General features: G+C 47.2%; 1 protein-coding gene across 3 annotated transcripts; it reads right to left on the bottom strand.

Annotated features, from left to right (window-relative positions):
• Positions 1-6,233: 6,233 nt before the first annotated feature.
• LOC123180565 (uncharacterized) lies at positions 6,234-9,499 on the bottom strand. 3 transcript variants are annotated; one of them, XM_044592637.1, is made up of 6 exons: positions 9,271-9,499; positions 8,303-9,053; positions 8,062-8,223; positions 7,616-7,765; positions 7,254-7,333; positions 6,234-6,738 (listed from the first exon to the last, which is right to left on the bottom strand). In XM_044592637.1, the coding sequence occupies exons 2-6, from the start codon at positions 9,005-9,007 to the stop codon at positions 6,519-6,521; spliced, it is 1,317 nt and encodes a 438-aa protein (XP_044448572.1). In that variant the 5' UTR covers positions 9,008-9,053; positions 9,271-9,499; the 3' UTR covers positions 6,234-6,518. The 3 variants fall into 3 exon arrangements, with proteins under 3 accessions (XP_044448572.1, XP_044448570.1, XP_044448571.1); XM_044592635.1 differs by having other exon boundaries at positions 8,303-9,062; positions 9,271-9,498; XM_044592636.1 differs by having other exon boundaries at positions 8,303-9,499.
• Between the last annotated feature and the right edge of the window lie 13,833 nt (positions 9,500-23,332).

Raw genomic sequence — 23,332 nt, 5'->3', positions numbered from 1 at the left:
CGCTTCACTCCCTGGTAACGACGCCAGAAAATGGCCTTGATGACCCACAAGTATAGGGGATCAATTGTAGCTCTTCTTGATAAGTAAGAGTGTTAAACCCATCAAGGAGCAGAAGGAAATGACAAGTAGTTTTCAGTAAGGTAATGTCTGCAAGCGCTGAAATTGTAAGTAGTAAGTAGTTTGATAGCAAGGTAATTTGTAACGAGCAAGTAACGATAATAGAACAAGTATGCAGCAAGGTAGCCCAATCCTTTTGAGGCAAAGGATAGGCCAAAACGGTCTCTTATGATAAGCAAAGCGTTCTTGAGGGTATACGGGAATTTCATCTAGTCACTTTCATCATGTTGGTTTGATTTGTGTTCGCTAGTTTGATAATTTGATATGTGGGTGGACCGGTGCTTAGGTGCTGTTCTTACTTGAACAAACCTCCTACTTATGATTAACCCTCCCGCAAGCATCCGCAACTACAAGAAAAGTATTAAGAATAAATTCTAACCATAGCATTAAACTTTTGGGTCTAATCGGTCCCCTACGAAATAGCGCATAAATTGGGGTTTAAGCTTCTGTCACTCTCGCAACCCATCATCTAATTGCTACTCCACAATGCATTCCCTTAGGCCCAAATATGGTGAAGTGTCATGTAGTCGACGTTCACATGACACCACTAAGGGAATCACAACATACATACTATGAAAATATCGAACACATATCAAGTTCACATGATTATTTGCAACATGATTTCTCCCGTGACCTTAAGAACAAAAGTAACTACTCACAAATGATAATCATGCTCAAGATCAGAGGGATATTGAATATCATATTGGATCTGAACATATAATCTTCCACCAAATAAACCATATAGTAATCAACTACAAGATGTAATCAACACTACTAGTCACCCACAAGCACCAATCTATAGTTCCGGTAACAAGATTGAATACAAGAGATGAACTAGGGTTTGAGATGAGATGGTTCTGTTGAAGATGTTGATGGAGATTGCCCTCCCCAAGATGGGAGAGTTGTTGGTGATGATGATGACGATGATTTCCCCCTCCGGGAGGGAAGTTTCCCTGGCGGAATCGCTCCGCCGGAGGGCAAAAGTGCTCCTGCCCAAATTCCGCCTCGAGACGGCGGCGCTCTGTCCCGAAAGCCTTCTCCTTATTATTTCTAGGTAAAAATGACTTATATACCAGAAGATGGGCACCAGAGGTGGGCTGAGTGTGACGCCCCCGATTCAATCGTACACTAATCACACACGCAAACGTGTACGATCAAGATCAGGGACTCACGGGAAGATATCACAACACAACTCTAAAAATAAAATAAGTCATACAAGCATCATAATACAAGCCAGGGGCCTCGAGGGCTCGAATACAAGTGCTCGATCATAGACGAGTCAGCGAAAGCAACAATATCTGAGTACAGACAAAAGTTAAACAAGTATGCCATAAGATGGCTAGCACAAACTAGGATACAGATCGAAAGAGGCGCAGGCCTCCTGCCTGGGATCCTCCTAAACTACTCCTGGTCGTCGTCAGCGACCTCCACGTAGTAGTAGGCACCTCCGGTGTAGTAGGAGTCGTCGTCGATGGTGGCGTCTGGCTCCTGGGCTCCAGCATCTGGTTGCGACAACCAGGAAGAAAGGAAAGGGGAAAAAAGGGGGAGAAAACAACCGTGAGTATTCATCCAAAGTACTCGCAAGCAAGGATCTACACTACATATGCATGGGTATCTGTGTAAAGGGGCTATATCGGTGGACTGAACTACAGAATGCCAGAATAAGAGGGGGATAGCTAATCCTATCGAAGACTACGCTTCTCGCCTCCTCCATCTTGCAGCATGTAGAAGAGAGTAGATGGTAAGTTCACCAAGTATCATCGCATAGCATAATCCTACCCGGCGATCCCCTCCTCGACGCCCTGTTAGAGAGCGATCACCGGGTTATATCTGGCACTTGGAAGGGTGTGTTTTATTAAGTATCCAGTTCTAGTTGTCATAAGGTCAAGGTACAACTCCGGGTCGTCCTTTTACCGAGGGACGCGGCTATTCGAATAGATAAACTTCCCTGCAGGGGTGCACCACATAACCCAACACGCTCGATCCCATTTGGCCGGACACACTTTCCTGGGTCATGCCCGGCCTCGGAAGATCAACACGTCGCAGCCCCACCTAAGCACAACACAGAGGTCAGCACGCCGGTCTAAATCCTATGGCGCAGGGGTCTGGGCCCATCGCCCATTGCACACCTGCATGTTGCGTGGGCGGCCGGAAGCAGACCTAGCCTAGCAGGCGTTCCAGTCCAATCCGGCGCGCGCCGCTCAGTCGCTGACGTCACGAAGGCTTCGGCTGATACCACGACGCCGAGTGCCCATAACTGTTCCCGCATAGTTGGTTAGTGCATATAGGCCAATGGCCAGACTCAGATCAAATACCAAGATCTCGTTAAGTGTGTTATTATGAAGTAAACGCGGACGCCGACCAGGGCCAGGCCCACCTCTCTCCTAGGTGGTCTCAACCTCCCCTGTCGCTCCGCCACAAAGATCCACCCAGAGGGCCGTCGGGACAAAGGTCCTTTCAGCCCCCAATCCGTGAATCACTCGCGGGTGCTCCACGAGTCGACCCGACTTTAGTCACTACATGTATCATGTATAAAGTATATAGTATGTACCCGTGATCACCTCCCGAGTGATCACGGCCCGATAGTATAGCACAGCAGACGGACAAGAAGGTAGGGCCACTGATGGAAAACTAGCATCTTATACTAAGCATTTAGGATTGCAGGTAAAGGTAACAACAGTAGTGGCAAAGACAGGCTATGCAGCATAATAGGATTAACGGAAAGCAGTAACATGCTACACTACTCTAATGCAAGCAGTATAGAGAAGAATAGGCGATATCTGGTGATCAGGGGGGGCTTGCCTGGAAGCTCAGCCGAGAAGGAGGGGTCGTCAACACCGTAGTCATACTGGGTAGCAGCGGCGTCGGTCTCGGAGTCTACCGAGAGAAGAGGGGGAAGAAACAACAAATATAATGCAAACAAATGCATGACGATGCATGACATGGCAATGAGCGTTGCTAGGGGTGCCCAATCGCGGTAGTAGGTGATACCGACGAATGGGGGAAACACCCGGGAAAGTATCCCCGGTGTTTTGCGTTTTCGGACAGATGAACCGGAGGGGGAAAGTTGTGAGTTTGCTATACTAGGGATGTGTGGCGGACGAACGGGCTGCGTATCCGGATTTGTCTCGTCGCTCTGAGCAACTTTCATGTACAAAGTTTTTCCATCCGAGCTACGGTTTATTTTATATTAATTTGAAAAGATTTAAATCATTTTTAGGATTTATTTAATTATTTTAAATCAACATTATCCACAATAGTGTTTGCTGACGTCAGCATGACATCAGCAGTCAACAGGGCGTTGACTGGTCAAACTGACGTGTGGGTCCCACATGTCATAGGCTGAAGACTAACTATTTGTTAACATTTAATTAGCAGGTTAACTAGAGTTAATTAGTTAACTAAACATTGTTAATTAAGTTAATTAATTAATTAATTTAATTATTTTACATTCTATGGGGTGGGGCCCCCTAGTCAGTGGCCCATAGGGGGCAAACGGGCGCACGGGCGTCGGGTGCGGGCGCACCCGAGCGGGCACTCACCCGCAGGGCGGGACGAGGCCGCCAGGACACCGATGGCGGGGCAAACCGGCACGGGCGGGCGCGGTGGCGCGGCCGCGGGAGGAGGAGAGGGCGGAGGTGAGGCGCAGGGACATGGGGCGCCGGCCGGAGCGGGATGCGGGGAGGCGGCCAGCGCCGCGACAGAGAGGGCAGCGCAGCAACGGCGGTAGAGCAGCAGCAGGGGGCGTGGCCGCGAGGCTGTGCGAGCGCGGGGATGCGGGGCAGCAGGAGCAAAGCGGGGCGGTCGCCGCGACGGCGACGGATGGCTACAGCGAGCGGTGGCTGCGTGGCGCGCACGGGCGCGCGGGGGGAGGCGAGCGGGCGACACAGCGGCGCGGAGCTCGGGCGACAGCCGGGGAGCACGGCGGGACGCGGCGAGAGCTAGCGGGTGCAGGCCACGGGCGGGGCACGGCGAGCATGGGGACCGGAGGAGAGGAATCTCACGGGGGGTGTAGGGTCCGGGGCAGTGGGGGTCGAGGAGGAAGACGGGGACAACGCAGTCCGGCGGGGAGGCGACACCGGCGAGGTAGCGGGCGACCCTGACGAACGGTAGCGAGGGCGATCCGGTGGCGGCGGCGTCGAGCGGCGACGGGGTGGGGGGCCCTAAGCACTGGGCGCCAGTCGGGAGGAGGTGAGGACGGGGCAGCGTCGGGCGTCTAGCGGTGGGGGATCGATCCTGATCCAGATCGGGAGGGGGGAGTGGTGATGTGGGGGGGAGTGGGAGCGAGTGGGGAGGGGGTTAGGGTTTCGGGTGTGGGGAGGGCCTTATAGGCCAGGGGCGATTGGGCCGGCTAGTTGGGCCGGCTTTGGCCAGCTGGGCCATTCGGCCCAGTGGAGGGGGGCTTTTCATTTTTTTTTCTATTTTGTATTTTCCTTTTCTTTTATTTATTTTTCTTTTCTGTTTTGGCTAATTGTTTGGGCACTAAATCAGTTTTGTAAAATATGAGAGTTGTCCCACAAATCACAACACAATATATCCTACCACCAAAAACTAGTTTGGGGTAAATATCATTTCATATTTATTTTGTATTAATAAAAAGGTTATTAAATAATTTTTTTTCAGCCACTATTTGAGGTTGTTTAAGTCACTTATCAAATTTCAATAATGTTGTTTACAATTTTATCATAGCCTCTGACTTATCTACTATTTATTGAACATTTTAGTTTTAATATTTGAAAACTTTTATTGTTTGCTTGATTTTGAATTTGAATTTGAATCGGTTTCGAACTAACGCGAGATTAGCAACAATAACCGAGGTGACGTGGCATCGTTAACGTGGGATTACTGTAGCCTAATTATCCGGGCGTCACACCGAGGAGGGCACGACCCACCAGGGCGCACCTGGGCTCCCTGGCGCGCCCAGGTGGGTTGTGCCCACCTGGTGGGCCCCCTCTGGTGGTTATTTGCTCCAATAATTCTTAAATAATCCATAAAAAATCTCCGTGAAGTTTCAGTTTGTTTGGAGTTGTGCAGAATAGGTGGCCTGACGTAGCTTTTTCAGGTCCAGATTTCCAGCTGCCGGAATTCTCCCTCTTGGTGTGTTCCTTGCAAATTATGAGAGAAAAGGCATTAGAATTACTCCAAAAGCATTATTATGGATAAAAACATCATAAATAACAGTAAGAAAACATGATGCAAAATGGACGTATCAACCACCTATTTAGAGAGCACCGAGACCGGCCCTGCCAGCCCAGACATCCGGCACCCCTACCCGGACATCCGGCTCCTCGTGAAGGCCCGGACATCCGGCCCGATGCCGGACATTCGGCTCCGCCTGTCTGCGCACAGTGAAGGGCTGAGGCCCGTGTACCCATTCGCCCACTTAGACTATATATACTCCTCCTCCTCCCTCTTTCTAGGGTAAGCAAAGTAGTAGCTCATTTGAGATAGAGCTTTGCTCTCCACTTGATACCTTCTCCATCGGAGTTCACGACCTCTATGGAGAAGATCCTCTAAGTGGATTCAAGACCCCTCACGGGAAGACCCCTCATGACCTTCTCACAGAGAAGAACTTGCTACTTGTATCGTCCTTTGTTGATCGTGGATCGTGTATCTCTTTGTGTTTCGAGGATCTAGCACATGTGTAATCGAATCTTGTTGGTTTGAGTGATTTCTCTCGTGTTTCCCCTCGCGTTCTTCGTAGGATCCGCTCCAATCGTGAAAGATCGGCCCTAGGGTTTCCACCCTACATCATCTAGTCAGCTTAGCAAGGAACTATCAACCTCCTGTTTGACAGCATAATCTGTCATATTGAGGGGGAAAGATTCGGCTTTGATGAGCATAGTTTAACAAAATTTATAATGATAAAGATCCAAATTTTAAGTTAGCAGTGTGATGTATAATACTAACACTTCAGTTCACATGATTCGCCGTCAACTCTGCTCGTGCTATCATGTGACCAAAAAAAACGTCATAGACGTTTGTCTTCCCTTATGACAATACGTTCGTCCGAAGATATGTCCCATCATGTAAAGAGTAGCAAAAAAGCAGTAGCAGTAGTAATCACAAATATTTTTTTGTGCCAAAACTTATACTCCTACATGATACTTAAAACATGTAGGTAATCCCTTAAGTGAGAAAGAGCACAAGTCGAGGGACAGAACCCAGTTCGTGAACATCTAAAAGTTTCAGAAATAGATGGCTACTACAAAACCTTTTTGAGACATATATCCACCTCATTAATGCCGCGATTCTAGTACTAGTAGACAGGCAGCCAGGAAACCAGACGGTTTAATCTGCACAGATCATAATTGAAAAAAAAAAACCAAGTTCCTCTAAACAATCCCTTGGGTAGAAAGAATTTGATCTGTCAACGTCAGCAAGCACATGAACTGGACTTCTTACGCGAAATGTTCTTCCTGATCTCCTTTTTGCACACAGGCCTTTTTCGAGACACCGTTTGTTGCCACTGTAATTTCCGTTAGATAATGACTAGGCCGCTTTCGATTCAGCGCCTCTGCTGATAATTTGTCAGCAGCGGCATTGCCCTGCTTTGCCTGACACTCATCACATGACCATTCTACTAATGTTGCATCAAGAACAACCGGGTCTGAACAATATCTGCAGAACAACGGATCACATCGATCAAGCAACAGACAATAATGACCAAATAACGATTGAAGAGCAAATGGTCAAAACCTATTTTAATTATCACCAAACTAACCTCCCAATGAGAGTAGAGTACTCACTAAACAACACATTGTTTGGCGAAAGATCTATATTTTGTACTAAAGACGTAAAAAATAAATACGTCTATATTTTGCACATGATATCAGTAGTGAGAGGCTTGGAACATCTATATTTTGTCAAAAAAAGACGTAAAAAATATAATTAGTTCTTTCTTTCTTTTTACAGAAGTAAAGAATGTTTTGAATTTTCATAGTTTCCCAGACTTAACTTCGACATTTGATTTGCAACTCAAGTTAATGCAAATTAGTAAAATCCAGTATTACAAAATTTATTTTAACGATAAATATGATGAAGATAGATTTCAGAATGTTCGAACTTCAGGGTGCAGTCTAAGATCATTTACAAAAGAATAGATGGAGTATATGATATATTATAGAGAAACGTACTGATGCACAGTAGCACCGCAAGCGCAGAACATCACAAGATCTTCCATACCAACATCTCCACACACTTCACATAAAATTTTCTGCAAAATCACAAAAATAAGAGCATGTTCTTGAAAGCGTTAATAAAAGCATGTAACACTACTTCAAAATCAAATATGCACATATTAAAAATGTGCATAATAATTCTTTTGTTCAAACAATAGTATGCCCATTTCTGTTTTGACAAACACTTCTTTTTTGTCAGATTGGTCTCATACACTGAGCCTGAATGCATCAGAATGTCCATGGTAAATAGTATTTTTACAACATTCTCGCAAGCTACACTTGATAGCTCCAGCAGACTTCCCCTCGGTAGTTAATACCTGATTGAAAACTCTACCATCCGTGAAGACTATATCATCAGAGTGGCCATCCTGTTCTCCACCGTCGGCTGAACCAACCACAACACCGTTCACGTGGTTACCGCATCGAGTGATAGAACGCTCGTAACAAACATCAGAGGCCTCTCGTGCCTGTCAAGCAATCATTTAAACCAATAATACCATAAACACTCACATATCATAAAGAAAAAATAACCCAAATGATAAGTGTCACACGTCAGGTGCGTGGCACTCCGGCCCTAACGTTTTTCATTGGCAATTCCAGCCATGCAAGGACGGCAATTTCCAGTGACACACGGCAAGTTTCCGTCAATAATAAACTTCGCGCCACTAAACTTGCCGTCGAAAACGTTCGGAGTTGCCATGTGCTCGTACCTGACGTTCGGTACTTATCATGGTCCAAAAATAATCTCAAAGACACAACATACCGACTTTCTTCCAAAGGACCGTAAACCACCATCACGATAACGGGTGCGGTCGGCTTTGGCAAGCTTCTTAATCGTGTCGTAGTCATATGCCTTGCATCGTGGTGTGTGATCATGCAGCAGATTCTTCTCACGACCAAAATCCAAGTTATCCAGATAGAATATCTGCAGGTTGTTAGCAAAGTCAATCATCAAACACTCTGCATCCTAGTAACAAAAACCACGGGCGTATCGCCCTGCCTACCTGTAAGAAAAGAATGCATCCAAACAGATTCTCCACAGGCCGCCCCTGAGCAAAAGCAGCCTGAACTTGGCAGGCAGAGTCCAAAATGACACGAATCACGTACTCGGACCAATCATACGTCTGAATCTCATCAGGACGCCGCAGGGCCATGAAGTAGTCCAGGGATATAGAGTCCACCTCCCTTGGAGCCAGCAGATTCTCCACAACGAAGACCACGAACGCGACCTTGAATGCAGCCCGGTCCTTCTCCGCCATTCCCCGACGGAATCTCTTCTTCAGTACATGCTTTGCAGCATGCAGGATTCTGAGCCTGCTGTCGTCTCCTTCGTCCAAGCCGAGCGCGCCGCGCACGGTCGCCTTGGCCTCATCGGAAACAAGCCCCTGAACCTGATCCTTCTTGGGCACCGGACGTCCTCCGGAGGGCACGCCGAACACTATGCTGACATCGTGTGGGTAGAACGGTATGCCGGCAACTTTGCCGGCTGCTGCAGATTGAGCACGAGTGGCATCTCGAGCTACCTTGGTGAGGAGCCACAGGGAGAACCTGTGGCCGACCTTCCTGTGCAGTGGCAGCTCCAGTAGGCCCCCGAAACCGATTGACCGCACGAGCTGCTTCTTCTCGGGGGAGAAGCGGGAGATGACCTTGTGGACGGCCTTCGGGGAGCAAGGCGAGGTTAGTTTGAGATGGCTCCTGCTCCGAGGCATCACTGAAGAACCAATGGGTTGTGCTGTCCCGAAATAAGCAGCCAATCTGTGGTGTCTTGCGGAATGAAGAGTAAAATCAAGTGAGTTGGTAGGCGATTATGATGCTCGTCTGCTAAGCTGGGTGCATCTTGCACAAGATTGAAGCAAGATTTGCAGTTTCTGACTGTAAATCCCAACTCAGTCGCTTGCAGATTATGCAACAGAGGCTAGCTCAACTGGATGCCATAGGACAGAAAGCAGAGCACATAGCCAGTGGAGCTCACCAGTGCACGCCGAGAAGGAGCAATGCCCACCGCCGATCGAGAGCCGCCGCCGTCAAGAAAGTCCGATGGGGCGAAGTGGGAGGGGGAGGGGGAGAGATAGGAGCAGTCAAGGCACGCGGCGACAGTACGGCCAGCTCGGGGACTGACGAGGCATGGACGGACGGTGGCAGGCGAAGCAGCCACGGAAGTGACAATTCATGGAGATGGAAAGCAGGGCCCACAAAGCCCTGAGAACACTGCCAAGAAGGATGAGGAAAGGGTAAGGAGGACACGAGCTATGCTCATCTTTTTTGACTTTCTTGACATGTTCATACTAGATCAGACCGATGATGTGAACGTTCACTTTTACTTTTTGAAAGGAGCAGTGTGTCATTCCGTCACCTACATGTTCGGTGAAATCAGCATACGATCCATCACATTTCACATATGGTGCGCGCGAGCAGCCACCGATTGAAACGATCGTATGCGCAACATTTTCGTAAGCAAAGAGGCCCAACACACTCAAATTGTGCGCTATATCATTTCGAGCGTCTTATTTTTCTGAAAACTGAAAATCTATTAACTTGTAGCCATCTAGCCTTTCCCATCAATTTTTTTTCTTTTTTTTCCCATCAAGTTTTCTTTATACTCCTAGCTAATTACCGGTCCGTTGCAACAGGGCAAACAAATTTTAATGACTTAATACCAATTACGAGTGCCTCGAATGAGGCATCGTGAGTGCCTCTTTTTTTCTATGGCACATCCCACATCGACCCATGTCGACGTCGCCAGGTAGGATCGGGTGACAGAATGTGACAAAAATGAAAATAATGAAAAGGGAACGAGAGATTTTAGCGTAAACGATACTTTAAGGCTCTTGAGGTATTTAACCACACTACGCATGCTATAATCAAAAGCGGAAAAGAATGCGAATATTCAATTCTGAGCCTGGGCTCATCTGCACCCGGTCAAGAAATAATTCATAAAAATTTCAAAAAAAATCCAAAAAATATATTTGTGCATGGTAGATAATTTGGTGCGTGAGGTGCGCTCTAAATTTCAGAGCATTTGGACATTTAAGTAGCTCTCAGCAAAAAAGACAAATTGGGTCAAAACAGTATACGAACAGTACACTATTTAACAGATCTTAAATTTGTCTTTTTTGCCGAGAGCTACTCAGATGTCCAAATGATTTAAAATTTGGACCAGACATCACGCACCAAATTATCTACCATGCCAAAAAACTAGATTTTTTTGAATTTTTCTAGTATTTGTTTTGATTTTCTTTTATTCAGCGCAGGTGCAGATGCTCTTGGGAGCCAAAACGCCTCACTTGAAAGAATGACACTATAATTAATCCGATTCTTCCGTCCATCATTACACGATACTTTTCATAGGTTATTTTTTTGTTTTAAGGGAATAGGTAGGACAAAGAAAAGTTTTAATTTGGTTTGGATTATTTAAAATTACTTCATTTTTTCTTTGTGCGGCATTGATTGAGATTAGCTAAAAGATCTACGGAAAACGTAGCCGGGATTGGGGGCATGGGGAAGAAAAACCAGGGGTAGGAGGTGATGCAAACCTACCAAATCTCTTTTTTTATACTAGCAAAAGAATTCGTGCGTTGCAACAAAAAAATAAGTCCTTAAAATCCAAAAAGGAATTTATGTCGGACACAACATGGACTTCTAGATTTCGATTTTGATTCCGATCGAGTCATTCTCGTGCATTGCTGACGGGTGACAACTAGTCGAGCAAGGCGGGCACTTTCGAGACGGCGCCTAGGAATGGAGCGTGTTGGTGATGGTTGCTGACTGCTCAACAATCATGTTATTGAAGACGTGTGGCCACGCCGTTGCCCTACACATCTCATACACGTTCTCCATAGGACGACGACCTAATACTAAATGGGCAGACATTGCCACACGAATTGAAGCATTATTTCATTAAATACCCTACAGGACGTCGCTGGTCACATTTTTTTTTAATCAACTTTTGCCAGACTATGTTGGAAAACGTAGCATGCAATTTCAAAAAAATTCTACGCTCACACAAGATCTATCTAGGAGATGCATAGCAACGAGAGGGGGAGAATGTGTCCACGTACCCTCGTAGACCGAAAGCGAAGCGTTTGACAACGCGGTTGATGTAGTCGAACTTCTTCTAGCTCCGACCGATCAAGCAATGAACATACGACGCTTCCGAGTTCTGCACACGTTCAGCGCGATGACGTCCCTCGCCTTCTTGATCCAGCAAGGTGTCGAGCAAGTAGATGAGTTCCGTAAACACGACAGCATGGTGACGGTGATGGAGAAGTGATCCGCGCAGGGCTTCACCTAAGCACCGCGACAATATGACCGGGGGTGTAAACTGTGGAGGGGCGCGCCGCACACGGCTAACAATTGATGTTCTGTGTTCTAGCGGTGCCCTCCCACATATATATATAGGTGCGAGAGGGAGAGGGGCAGCAAGGGGCGCCCCAAGTAGGAGTAATCCTACTTGGGCGCCTCCCACGAGTCGGCCTCCCCCCTTCCATAAGTGTCGGAGGGGGAAGGAAAGAGAGGGGGGAGAGAAGGAAAGGGGGATGCCGAATCCTCCCCTTTCCTTTCTCCCTTCCCCTCCTTCCTTCTCCTCCTATTCGGCCAATATGGGGGCGCACCAGCCCACTAGGGGCTGGTCTGTCCCGCCCTTGGCCCAATAAGGCCCATATCTTTGTCGGGGTGCCTGGAACCCCTTCCGGTGACCCGATACGTACCCGGTACCCCCGGAACACTTCCGGTGTCCGAATACTATCGTCCTATATATAAATCTTTACCTCTCGACCATTTCGAGACTCCTCGTAATGTCCGTGATCTTATCCGGGACTCCGAACAACATTCAGTCACCAAATCACATAACTCATATAATACAAAATCGTCATCGAACGTTAAGCGTGCGGACCCTACGGGTTCGAGAACTATGTAGACATGACCGAGACACCTCTCCGGCCCATAACCAATAGCGGAACCTATATGCTCATATTGGCTCCTACATATTCTACGAAGATCTTTATCAATCGAACCGTTATGACAACATACGTTATTCCCTTTTGCCTATCGGTATGTTACTTGCCCAAGATTCGATCTTGGGTATCCACATACCTAGTTCAATCTCGTTACCGGCAAGTCTCTTTACTCGTTCCGTATCTGTTGGAAATATGCCCTAGAGGCAATAATAAAATGGTTATTATTATATTTCCTTGTTCATGATAATTGTCTATTGTTCATGATATAGTTGTGTTATCCGCAAATCATAATACATGTGTGAATACATAGACCACAACATGTCCCTAGTGAGCCTATAGTTGACTAGCTCGTTGATCAATAGATGGTTACGGTTTCCTAACCGCGGACATAGGATGTCATTGATAACGGGATCACATCATTAGGATAATGATGTGATGGACAAGACCCAATTCTAAGCATAGCACAAGATCGTGTAGTTCGTCTGCTAAAGCTTTTCTAATGTCAAGTATCCTTTCCTTAGACCATGAGATTGTGCAACTCCCGGATGCCGTAAGGGTACTTTGGGTGTGCCAAACGTCACACCGTAACTGGGTGGCTATAAAGGTACACTACGGGTATCCCCAAAAGTATCTGTTGGGTTGGCACGAATCGAGACTGGGATTTGTCACTCTGTATGACGGAGAGGTATCTCTGGGCCCACTCGGTAAGACATCATCGTAATAAGCTCAATGTGACTAAGGGGTTGGTCACGGGATGATGTGTTACGGAACGAGTAAAGAGACTTGCCGTAACGAGATTGAACAAGGTATCGGTATACCGACGATCGAATCTCGGGCAAGTGCTATATCGGTAGACAAAAGGAATCGTATACGGGATTGATTGAATCCTTGACATTGTGGTTCATCCGATGAGATCATCGTGGAACATGTGGGAGCCAACATGGGTATCCAGATCCCGCTGTTGGTTATTGGCCGGAGAGATGTCTCGGTCATGTCTGCATAGTTCCCGAACCCGTAGGGTCTACACACTTAAGGTTCGATGACGCTAGGGTTATAGGGAATAGATGTACGTGGTTACCGAATGTTGTTCGGAGTCCCGGATGAGATCCCGGATGTCACGAGGAGTTCCGGAATGGTCCGAAGGTGAAGATTTATATATGGGAAGTCCAGTTTCAGTCATCGGAAAGGTTTCGGGGTTTATCGGTCTTGTACCGGGACCATCGAAGGGGTTCCGGGGGTCCACCTGCCCCGAAGGACCTAATGGGCTGTAGTTGGGTGGGAACAGGCCCCTTAGTGGGCTGGTGCGCGCCCCCCAAGGGCCCAAGGCGCCTAGGGTTGGAAACCCGAGGGGACCGCTGCCCCCCGGGGGGTGGGCGCCCCCTAGTTGGAAACCCTAAGGGGGCCACTGCCCCCCCGAGGGGCCGCCGCCCCCCCTCTAGATGGATCTAGGGGGCCGGCCCCCTCCCCTTCCCCTATATATAGTGGGGGTTTTGGGGCTTCCAGAGACACGAGTCTCCCTCTCTCTTGGCGCAGCCCTACCCCTCTCCCTCCTCGTCTCTCGCAGTGCTTGGCGAAGCCCTGCTGGAGTGCCACGCTCCTCCACCACCACCACGCCGTCGTGCTGCTGCTGGACGGAGTCTTCGCCAACCTCTCCCTCTCTCCTTGCTGGATCAAGGCGCGGGAGACGTCACCGGGCTGCACGTGTGTTGAACGCGGAGGCACCGTTGTTCGGTGCTTAGATCGGATTCGGCCGCGATCTGAATCGCTTCGTGTACGACTCCACCGACCGCGTTCTTGCAACGCTTCCGCATCGCGATCTTCAAAGGTATGAAGATGCACTCCCCTCTCGTTGCTAGTAAGCTCCATAGATTGATCTTGGTGATGCGTAGAATTTTTTTAATTTCTACAACGATCCCCAACAATATCATCCTGTAACTAACTCATTAGTTACTTTGCTTATAAGGCTTCTTATGATGTGCATTACCGACAGGGCCCAGAGATACCTCTCTGATACTCGGAGTGACAAATCCTAATCTCGATCTATGCCAACCCAACAAACACCTTCGGAGATACCTGTAGAGCATCTTTATAATCACCCAGTTACGTTGTGACGTTTGATAGCACACAAGGCATTCCTCCGGTATCCGGGAGTTGCATAATCTCATAGTCAAAGGAATATGTATATGACATGCAGAAAGCTATAACAATAAAACCGAAGGATCATTATGCTAAGCTAAAGGATGGGTCTTGTCCATCACATCATTCTCCTCATGATGTGATCCCGTTCATCAAATGACAACACATGTCTATGGTTAGGAAACTTAACCATCTTTGATTAATGAGCTAGTCTAGTAGAGGCTTACTAGGGACACGGTGTTTTGTATATGTATCCACACATGTATCAAGTTTCCGGTTAATACAATTCTAGCATGAATAATAAACATTTATCATGATATAAGGAAGTATAAAATAACAAATTTATTATTGCCTCTAGGGCATATTTCCTTCAGTCTCCCACTTGCACTAGAGTCAATAATCTAGTTCACATCACCATGTGATTTAACACCAACAGTTCACATCACCATGTGATTAACACCCATAGTTCACATCGCCATGTGACCAACACCCAAAGGGTTTACTAGAGTCAATAATCTAGTTCACATCACCATGTGATTAACACCCAAAGAGTAAGGTGTGATCATGTTTTGCTTGTGAGAGAAGTTTAGTCAACGGGTCTGCCACATTCAGATCTGTATGCAAATTTCTATGTCTACAATGCTTTGCATGGAGCTACTCTAGCTAATTGCTCCCACTTTCAATATGTATCCAGATTGAGATTCAGAGTCATCCAGATCGGTGTTAAAGCTTGCATCGACGTAACTCTTTACGATGAACTCTTTATCACCTCCATAACCGAGAAATATTTCCTTAGTCCTCTAAGGATAATTTTGACCATTGTCCAGTGATCTACTCCTAGATCACTCTTGTACCCCTTTGTCAAACTCATGGCAAGGTACACAATAGGTCTGGTATACAACATGGCATACTTTATAGAACCTATGGCTGCGGCATAGGGAATGGCTTTCACACTCTCTCTATCTTCTGCCGTGGTCGGGTTTTGAGTCTTACTCAACTTCATACCTTACAACTCAGGCAAGAACTCCTTCTTTCCCTGATCCATTTTGAAATCCTTTAAAATTTTATCAAGGTATGTACTCATCGAAAGTCTTATCAAGCGTCTTGATCTATCTTTATAGATCTTGATGCCCAATATGTAAGTAGCTTCACCGAGGTCTTTCTTTGAAAAACTCCATTCAAACACTCATTTATGCTTTCCAGAAAATTCTACGTCATTTCCGATCAACAATATGTCATTCACATATACTTATCAAAAAGGTTGTAGTGCTCCCACTCACTTTCTTGTAAATACAGGCTTCACCGCAAGTCTGTATAAAACTATATGCTTTGATCAACTCATCAAAGCGTATATTCCAACTCCGAGATACTTGCACCAGTCCATAGATGGATCCCTGGAGCTTCCACACTTTGTTAGCACCATTAGGATTGAGAAAACCTTCTTTAATAAATCCATTAAGGAATGCAGTTTTGACATCCATTTGCCAGATCATAAAATGCGGCAATTGCTAACATGATTCGGACAGACTTTAAGCATCAATACGAGTGAGAAAATCTCATCGTAGTCAACACCTTTAACTTATCGAAAACCTTTTGCAACAATTCGAGCTTTGTAGATAGTAACACTACTATCAGCGTCCGTCTTCCTCTTGAAGATCCATTTATTCTCAATGGCTCGCCGATCATCGGGCAAGTCAATCAAAGTCAATACTTTGTTCTCATACATGGATCCTATCTCAAATTCACTCTGAAATTCTTTGAACTTTTCAAAATGTTTCAGACTTGTGTTTCATCAAGTAGATATAATCATATCTGCTCAAATCATCTGTGAAGGTCAGAAAATAACGATACCCGCCGCGAGCCTTAACACTCATCGGACCGCATACATCGGTATGTATTATTTCCAATAAGTGAGTGGCTTGCTCCATTGTTCTGGAGAACGGAGTTTTAGTCATCTTGCCCATGAGGCATGGTTCACAAGTATCAAATGATTCATAATCAAGTGATTCCAAAAGTCCATCCGTATGGAGTTTCTTCATGCGCTTTACACCAATATGACCTAAATGGCAGTTCCACAAATATGTTGCCCTATCATTATCAACTTTGCATATTTTGGCATCAATATTATGTATATGTGTATCACTACGATCGAGATTCAATAAACCATTTACATTGGGTGTATGACCATAGAAGGTTTTATTCATGTAAACAGAACAACAATTATTCTCTGACTTAAATGAATAACCATATCGCAATAAACATGGTCCAATCATATTCATGCTCAACGCAAACACCAAATAACATTTATTTTGGTCCAACACTAATCTCGAAGGTAGAGGGAGTGTGTGATGGTGATCTTATCAACCTTGGAATCACTTCCAACACACATCGTCACCTCGCCCTTAACTAGTATCTGTTCATTTTGCAACTCCTGTTTTGAGTTACTAATCTTAGCAACTGAACCGGTATCAAATATCCTGGGGTTACTATGAACACTAGTAAAGTACACATCAATTACCTGTATATCAAATATACCTTTGTTCACTTTGCCATCCTTCTTATCCGCTAATTATTTGGGGTAGTTCTGCTTCCAGTGACCATTCCCTGTGTAGTAGAAGTACTCAATTTCAGGCTTAGGTCTAGCTTTGGGCTTCTTCACGCGAGTGGCAACTTGCTTGCCATTCTTCTTGAAGTTCCCATTCTTTCCCTTGCCCCTTTTCTTGAAACTAGTGGTCTTGTTAACCATCAACACTTGATGCCCTTTCTTGATTTCTACCGTCGGCGATTTTAGCATCACGAAGAGCTCGGGAATTGTTTTCGTCATCCCTTGCATATTATAGTTCATCACGAACTTCCGGTAACTTGGTGATAGTGACCAGAGAACTCTGTCAATCACTATCTTATCTGGAAGATTAACTCCCACTTGATTCAAGCTATTGTAGTACTCAGACATTCTAAGCACATGCTCACTGGTTGAGCTATTCTCTCCCATCTTGTAGGCAAAGTACTTGTTAGAGGTCTCATACCTCTCGACACGGGCATGAGTCTGAAATACCAATTTCAGCTCTTGGAACATCTCATATGCTCTGTGACATTCAAAACGTCTTTGAAGCCCCGATTCTAAGCCCTAAAGCATGGCGCACTAAACTATCAATTAGTCATCATATCGAGCTTGCCAAACATTTATAACATCTGCATCTGCTCCTGCAATAGGTCTGTCACCTAGCGGTGCATCAAGGACTTAATTCTTCTGTGCAGCAATGAGGATAATCCTCGGATCACGGACCCAGTCTGCATCATTGCTACTATCATCTTTCAACTTAGTTTTCTCTAGGGACATATCAAAATAAAACAGGGGAGCTATACGCGAGCTATTGATCTACAACATAGATATGCAAATACTATCAGGACTAAGTTCATGATAAATTAAGTTCAATTAATTATATTACTTAAGAACTCCCACTTAGATGGACATCCGTCAAGTCATCTAAATGATACGTGATTCAAATCAACTAAACCATGTCCGATCATCACGTGAGATCACTACAAAAAAGACACATCCGTGACATTTTGGGCCGAATGAATTTTTTTTCTGTCATACTTATGACACTTCTATGACAATAATTATGACAAAACACGGTATCATCATAGATGTGGTGGGGTCCTACTTCTATGATAAAAAATCATGACAGAAAATGGGCTTTTCGTCCTGGGCGGGCCGGAGACGTAGCTGCATGACATTCTTTGGGCCGTCCATGACGGAAAAAACCGTGGTAGAAGCGAGGGCGAGGAAAATATCAGGGTGTTCCCGGTTACGGTGGGTGGTCGGGGCCGAGCGATGCGCGTTTCTCTCATACATGCACGCGCGTGGGTGCGAGGCGTTGGGCTCTAACTGAACCTGAGCAAGGCGTTGGGCTCTAACTGAACCCGAGCGATTGCACTGCAGGCTACGCGTTACTGAACCCGAGCGATCAATCGATGGCTGTTAACTGAACCCGATCGAGCGATTCTTTCGCTACGGCTGCTAACAGAAGCCGATCGATGCTGCCTCTGGATGAACAGTGAGCGTTGCTGGGGGGGTTGGATGAACAGTTCCCGGTGGGGGTGGATGAACAGGAGCCCGTGGCGTTGCCTCTGGATGAACAGGACCCCAATCATTCGAGCCGGTTGGGGCTGGATGAACAGGACCCCGTGGAGGGCAGGATGAACAAGACCACCCCGTGGAGGGCAGGATGAACAGTAGACGGTGGAGGGCTGGATGAACGGTAGCCCGTGGAGAGGGCTGGTTGAACAGTAGCCGGTGGAGTAGCGCGCGGTGGAGGCTGGATGAACAGGAGCCCGTGGAGAGGGCTGGTTGAACAGTAGCTGGTGGAGTAGCGCGCGGTGGAGGCTGGATGAACAGGAGCCCATGGATGAACAGTCGCAGGTGGAGGCCGGAGGAGGTCGACGGTGGATGAACAGTAGCCCGTGGAGGCTGGAGGGGGTCTACGGTGGAGATGAACAGTATCCCCGTGGAGTCCCGTTTTGCGGTACGCCACACCCCTCTCGATGAACAGGACCCCCGTTTCGACCGTAGCGCTCCAACACAAGTCCGTTTCCTCTGTTTTGCGGTACGGCACACCCCTCCCGATCAACAGGACCCTCGTTTCGAGCGTAGGAGGTCCGTTTCCTCCGTTTTGCGGTACGCCAGACCCCTCCCGATGAACAGGATCCCGTTTTGAACATGGCCGGTCGAACAAGAGGCCGTTTCCTCCGTCTGCGGTACGCCAGGCCTCGTTTCCATCGGCTGTTCTGTCCAAGCCCTCCTGATGAACACGACGACGCATTCCGTTCCAACCCAGCCGGTTGGCTCCCCATGAACACGACGACGACATTGTTTCTCCGTTTTGACCCAGCCATGTACACGATCCCTGGCCGTACATATGCGCGAGTAGGTGTTCGAGACCCTGCCCGTATGTACGTACGTGGTCGTATTTTCTTTCTTGCACACTGGCCGCTGTACGTACATGTACATGCTACGTGCGAGCCTCTACTACGACACGTGTGCGCCTCTACATCAACCAGTATGTACGTACACGTTCGCGACCAGAATGACAACGCTACGTACGCTTCGACCAGGTGGGTCCCGACTGTCAGGCACTTCCTTGCGTGCGAAGATGTAGCTGGTGGGTCCCAGCAGTCAGGGGGCGAATCGTTTTTTTTACCCGGACGCACTTCCTTGCGTGCGAAGATGTAGCTGGTGGGTCCTAGCAGTCAGGGGGAAACATTTTTTTGTGAAATACGGTGGCCCGTCCGGTGGGTCCCCGCTGTCAGGTGGAGGAATAATTATTTTGCGCGTAATAAGGAGGCACTTCCTTGCTGCGACCGTGGACCCAGCTGTCAGCCTCTCCACATACAGTCCACGTCCGATGGAAGCCGTTCCTTGACCACGTTGACCACGCCGCGCCGAGAGCACCAGGGCGATGGACGACGGCGAGGCCTAGGAAGGGGACGACGCGGAGCCGGGGAAGACGAGGCAGTGGATGCCCACGCGTAGAGGAGTACGAGGGTTCACTGGTTCACTGCGGTGTGAGGCTGCCGTCGCCGCAGAATAACTGGGGGTGTGGGTGAGTAGAGGGATGGCCTGGCTAGCGGTGGGAGTAGTAGGGGGCGGTGAGGCCTCCGCCGCATCGTAGCCGGCCACGGGAATCAGGAGCACGAGGCACGACCGGCGCTGGTTTGGGCGGCTGGAGCAAGAAGACCAGAGGTTGAAGAAGCACTACGGCCGTTGGATGGACATCGTACGGTCACTGGAGCTAGAATCGTGCATATTGAATAAGTTGACAAAGCCCTCCGTCCCCGTCAACTTAGTTGGCCCACAAGTTAGCCTCCCACTACTGTGGGTCCCAGCTAGCAGGGGGGTATTCATTTTTTTGTGCGTAATAAGGAGGCACTTCCTTGCGTGCGAAGATATAGCTGGTGGGTCCGACCTGTCAGCGGTGGGAACGTTTTTCGCGAAATACAGAGGCCCTTCTGGTGGGTCCCAGCTATCAGGTGGAGGAATCATTATTTTGCGCATAATAAGGAGGCATTTCCTTGCGTGTGGCCATGGACCCAGCTGTCAGCCTCTCCACGCACAGTCTACTTCCGATGGTGTCGTTCGTTGACCATGTTGACCGGGCCGCGCTGAGCGCATCCAAGGTGGTGGACGACGGCGAGGCCCTGGACAGCAACGAGCCGGAGATGGGAAGACGCGGGAGTAGAGTCGCAGACGGAGAGGTGTATGAGGGTTAACTGGTTCTGGTGTGGTGTGGTTCGGCAGTCGGTGGAGAAGAACAGGAGGTGTGGAGGGGTGAAGGGATGGCCTGGCCAACGGTGGAGTAGCGCTTCACAGCGAAGCGTGCTAACCAGAGCTACTAGCAGCAGGAGGCGGGAGCAGGTGGTCCCGGCGGCGCTGGAGGAAGAAGACGAGAGATTGAAGATGGATGCCGGTCGTTGGATGTAAATCCAACGGCTAACGATGTCAGAATCATTTGTTGACTAAGTTGACAACGACTTGCATTGGCTTCAACCTATTGGCCCACATTTCCGCCTCCAAAAATGTGGCACGTATTCAACCCATTTTTCAGAATTTACAGTCTTTTTTTGCGGGGTAGAATTTACAGTCCATTTGATCTCTGTTTTTTTGAACTACAGTCCATTAGCTGGGCTGGGTGAACAAATAATGTAGCGTCCATGCAGCCCATTTATGTTTTTCCTAAAAAATCATAGGCCATTTGCACTTTTTCGAAATACACGATTTTGCTGGGCTTATTCTAATTATAATGTTGGGGTGGGTGCAACAATGTTATCAAAAAATAAACACGGGCTGAGCATTTTGTTATATATATATATATAATAAGTGATTTATTATTACATTGGTCCTTAAATCTTACCAAGCTTTTGTACACAATCACCAGGATTTTTGTTGCCAAAAAAATCCAGGATTTTATTGTTAATAAATTATTTTTATAAGTTAATAAGATGTGGGATATTGTTTTCTTACATATGTAAGTATCTGTTAAATATATGATGACAATAACAATAATATATAATAACATATAAAATAATTTAAATATATATAATATAGTTAGAAGGGAAACATAAGTTGGACCAGGCGTTCCTATTCTTATATAGAAAAATAGAACAGACCTCTGCGTTTTCTTAAAAAAAACATAAATTGGGTTGCCGATGTTTCAGGAAAAATAAAACCTCGGATGGGAGGTCCATAGGTCGGTCGATACATGACGGCCCTCAAGAAAATACAAACAGGCCTCTGGACCTCCCATCCGAGGTCGTGGGCTGTGCATGTTAAAAAAGAAAGCCTAGACGGGGCAGCCCAAAACCCAGCTGATACTTGCTGCCCCGGTGATAATAAATGATACCTGCCAGCTCCCCGGCTTCGTTGTGAATTTTTCTCCTATCGTAACTACGTTGAAGCACCTAAAAAATGTAACTATGTTGACAAACCCGTGGGCCCCAACGTCAGTATAGCATTAGGAGGAAGTATTTTTTTCGATGAGGCACTTGCTTGCGTACGGCCATAGACCTGGTGGGTCCCGACTGTCCGCCTCTCCACGTACAGTCCTCTCCAGATTCCTCTCGTTTGTTCAGCATGTTCACAATGGCAGACAGCGGCGTCCCTCGTTTTCTCTGTTTTTCGCACACTCGACATTGTGTGGGCATCTTGAAAATAACATATCTTTTTGATTGTGCATCATATGAAGATGTGCTATGCATGAATGTTGATCAACATGATGTTAACTGGCTGGTAGTTCCAGTTTCGACCATGAATAAAACTTCCAGCATGATGTTAACACTGTTTGAAAAGGCCGTGTTAATATAAATGCTCTGCCTCTGAAAGTTGCAGTTTCTTATCTGAAACTGAACTTGGAGTTTCTTATCTGAAACTGAAACTTGCAGTTTCTTCTCTGAGAATCACATTGTCTGCACTTTTATACTCCTATGAAACTACATTTTTTAAGTGCTAAAAATAGATCTCTAGAATTCATAAAATACTTCATATGCTCAATACTGCAAATCTGAAATTCAAAAGACATTCATATCTGAAAGTACTCTCAAAATACACAACACAAAACACAATTCACAACCTGCAAATACTAACAACCCTAAGCTCCTCCTGACAATTCACAACCTGCCCGACTATTGGTCTGGGGGGGGGGGCGGAATCCCTCCTATTCCTCGGCGGCAGACAGCCGCCCCGTGAGACGATGTGAACAGCAAGGGAGAGGATGGCGGGGAAGCGTCGTCGCGCCAACTGTTTTTCTCCTCTTGCAGTTGGGTTCGGTCGACGAAGACTCTACCGGCTCGCTCTAGCATGACACCCTCACAAAACGGCACCCTGTAGATGCTCGATCCTTCAATCTCTGGTGGATGCTCCATCTGGGATCGATACTCCCATCATCGCTATCTCACGATCGGATTCGGTGAATCTGTTTGCTCCATGGCCCAGAGGAGCAGCTCTATGTACTCCTGCGCGACTCCCTCCGGGAGTATCGCCGCCTTTTCGCTCTGTTGCAGATATTTGGCCATGGATGTCGTCGTCACCGCTAGTTGGTCCTTGTTGTCAAACCAAGACTGTATCTCCAACATCCTAGCTAGCTTCACAGGGTCGCCGTCTCTGATCCTCACGTATCGGTTGTACTCCTCCATCGATCTACTTCTCCACAGCACCTTCACTCGCCGGCGGTGGATTTTTAATGGAAGAGGAGAGGAGCAGCGCTGGTTTTGGTTTAGAATGGGAGAGGAGCGATGCTGGTTTTGGATTGGAACAGAAGAGGAGGGGCGGTGGTTTTGAAATGGAAGAGGAGAGGAGCGGCGCTGGATTTAGATTGGAACAGGAGAGGAGCGGCGGTGGTTTAAGAGGAGAAGAGCGGAAGAGCGGCGCTGGTCTTGGAAGTATTT

Source organism: Triticum aestivum, chromosome 1D (assembly GCF_018294505.1).
Source record: "Triticum aestivum cultivar Chinese Spring chromosome 1D, IWGSC CS RefSeq v2.1, whole genome shotgun sequence".
Classification (NCBI taxonomy): Eukaryota; Viridiplantae; Streptophyta; class Magnoliopsida; order Poales; family Poaceae; genus Triticum; species Triticum aestivum.
Note: the sequence above shows the minus strand (reverse complement) of the source record. Positions and strands in the feature narration are given on the sequence as shown.

What these genes read in the sequence shown, in the direction of transcription:
- LOC123180565 (XM_044592636.1), bottom strand. Translation starts at nt 9,007, where the DNA reads ATGCCTCGGAGCAGGAGCCATCTCAAACTAACCTCGCCTTGCTCCCCG. An exon ending in ATGGTAGAGTTTTCAATCAG is followed by an intron (nt 7,334 to 7,615) that starts GTATTAACTACC and finishes GTGATTTTGCAG; the next exon opens with AAAATTTTATGTGAAGTGTG. An exon ending in TGCGGTGCTACTGTGCATCA is followed by an intron (nt 6,739 to 7,253) that starts GTACGTTTCTCT and finishes GTTGTTCTGCAG; the next exon opens with ATATTGTTCAGACCCGGTTG.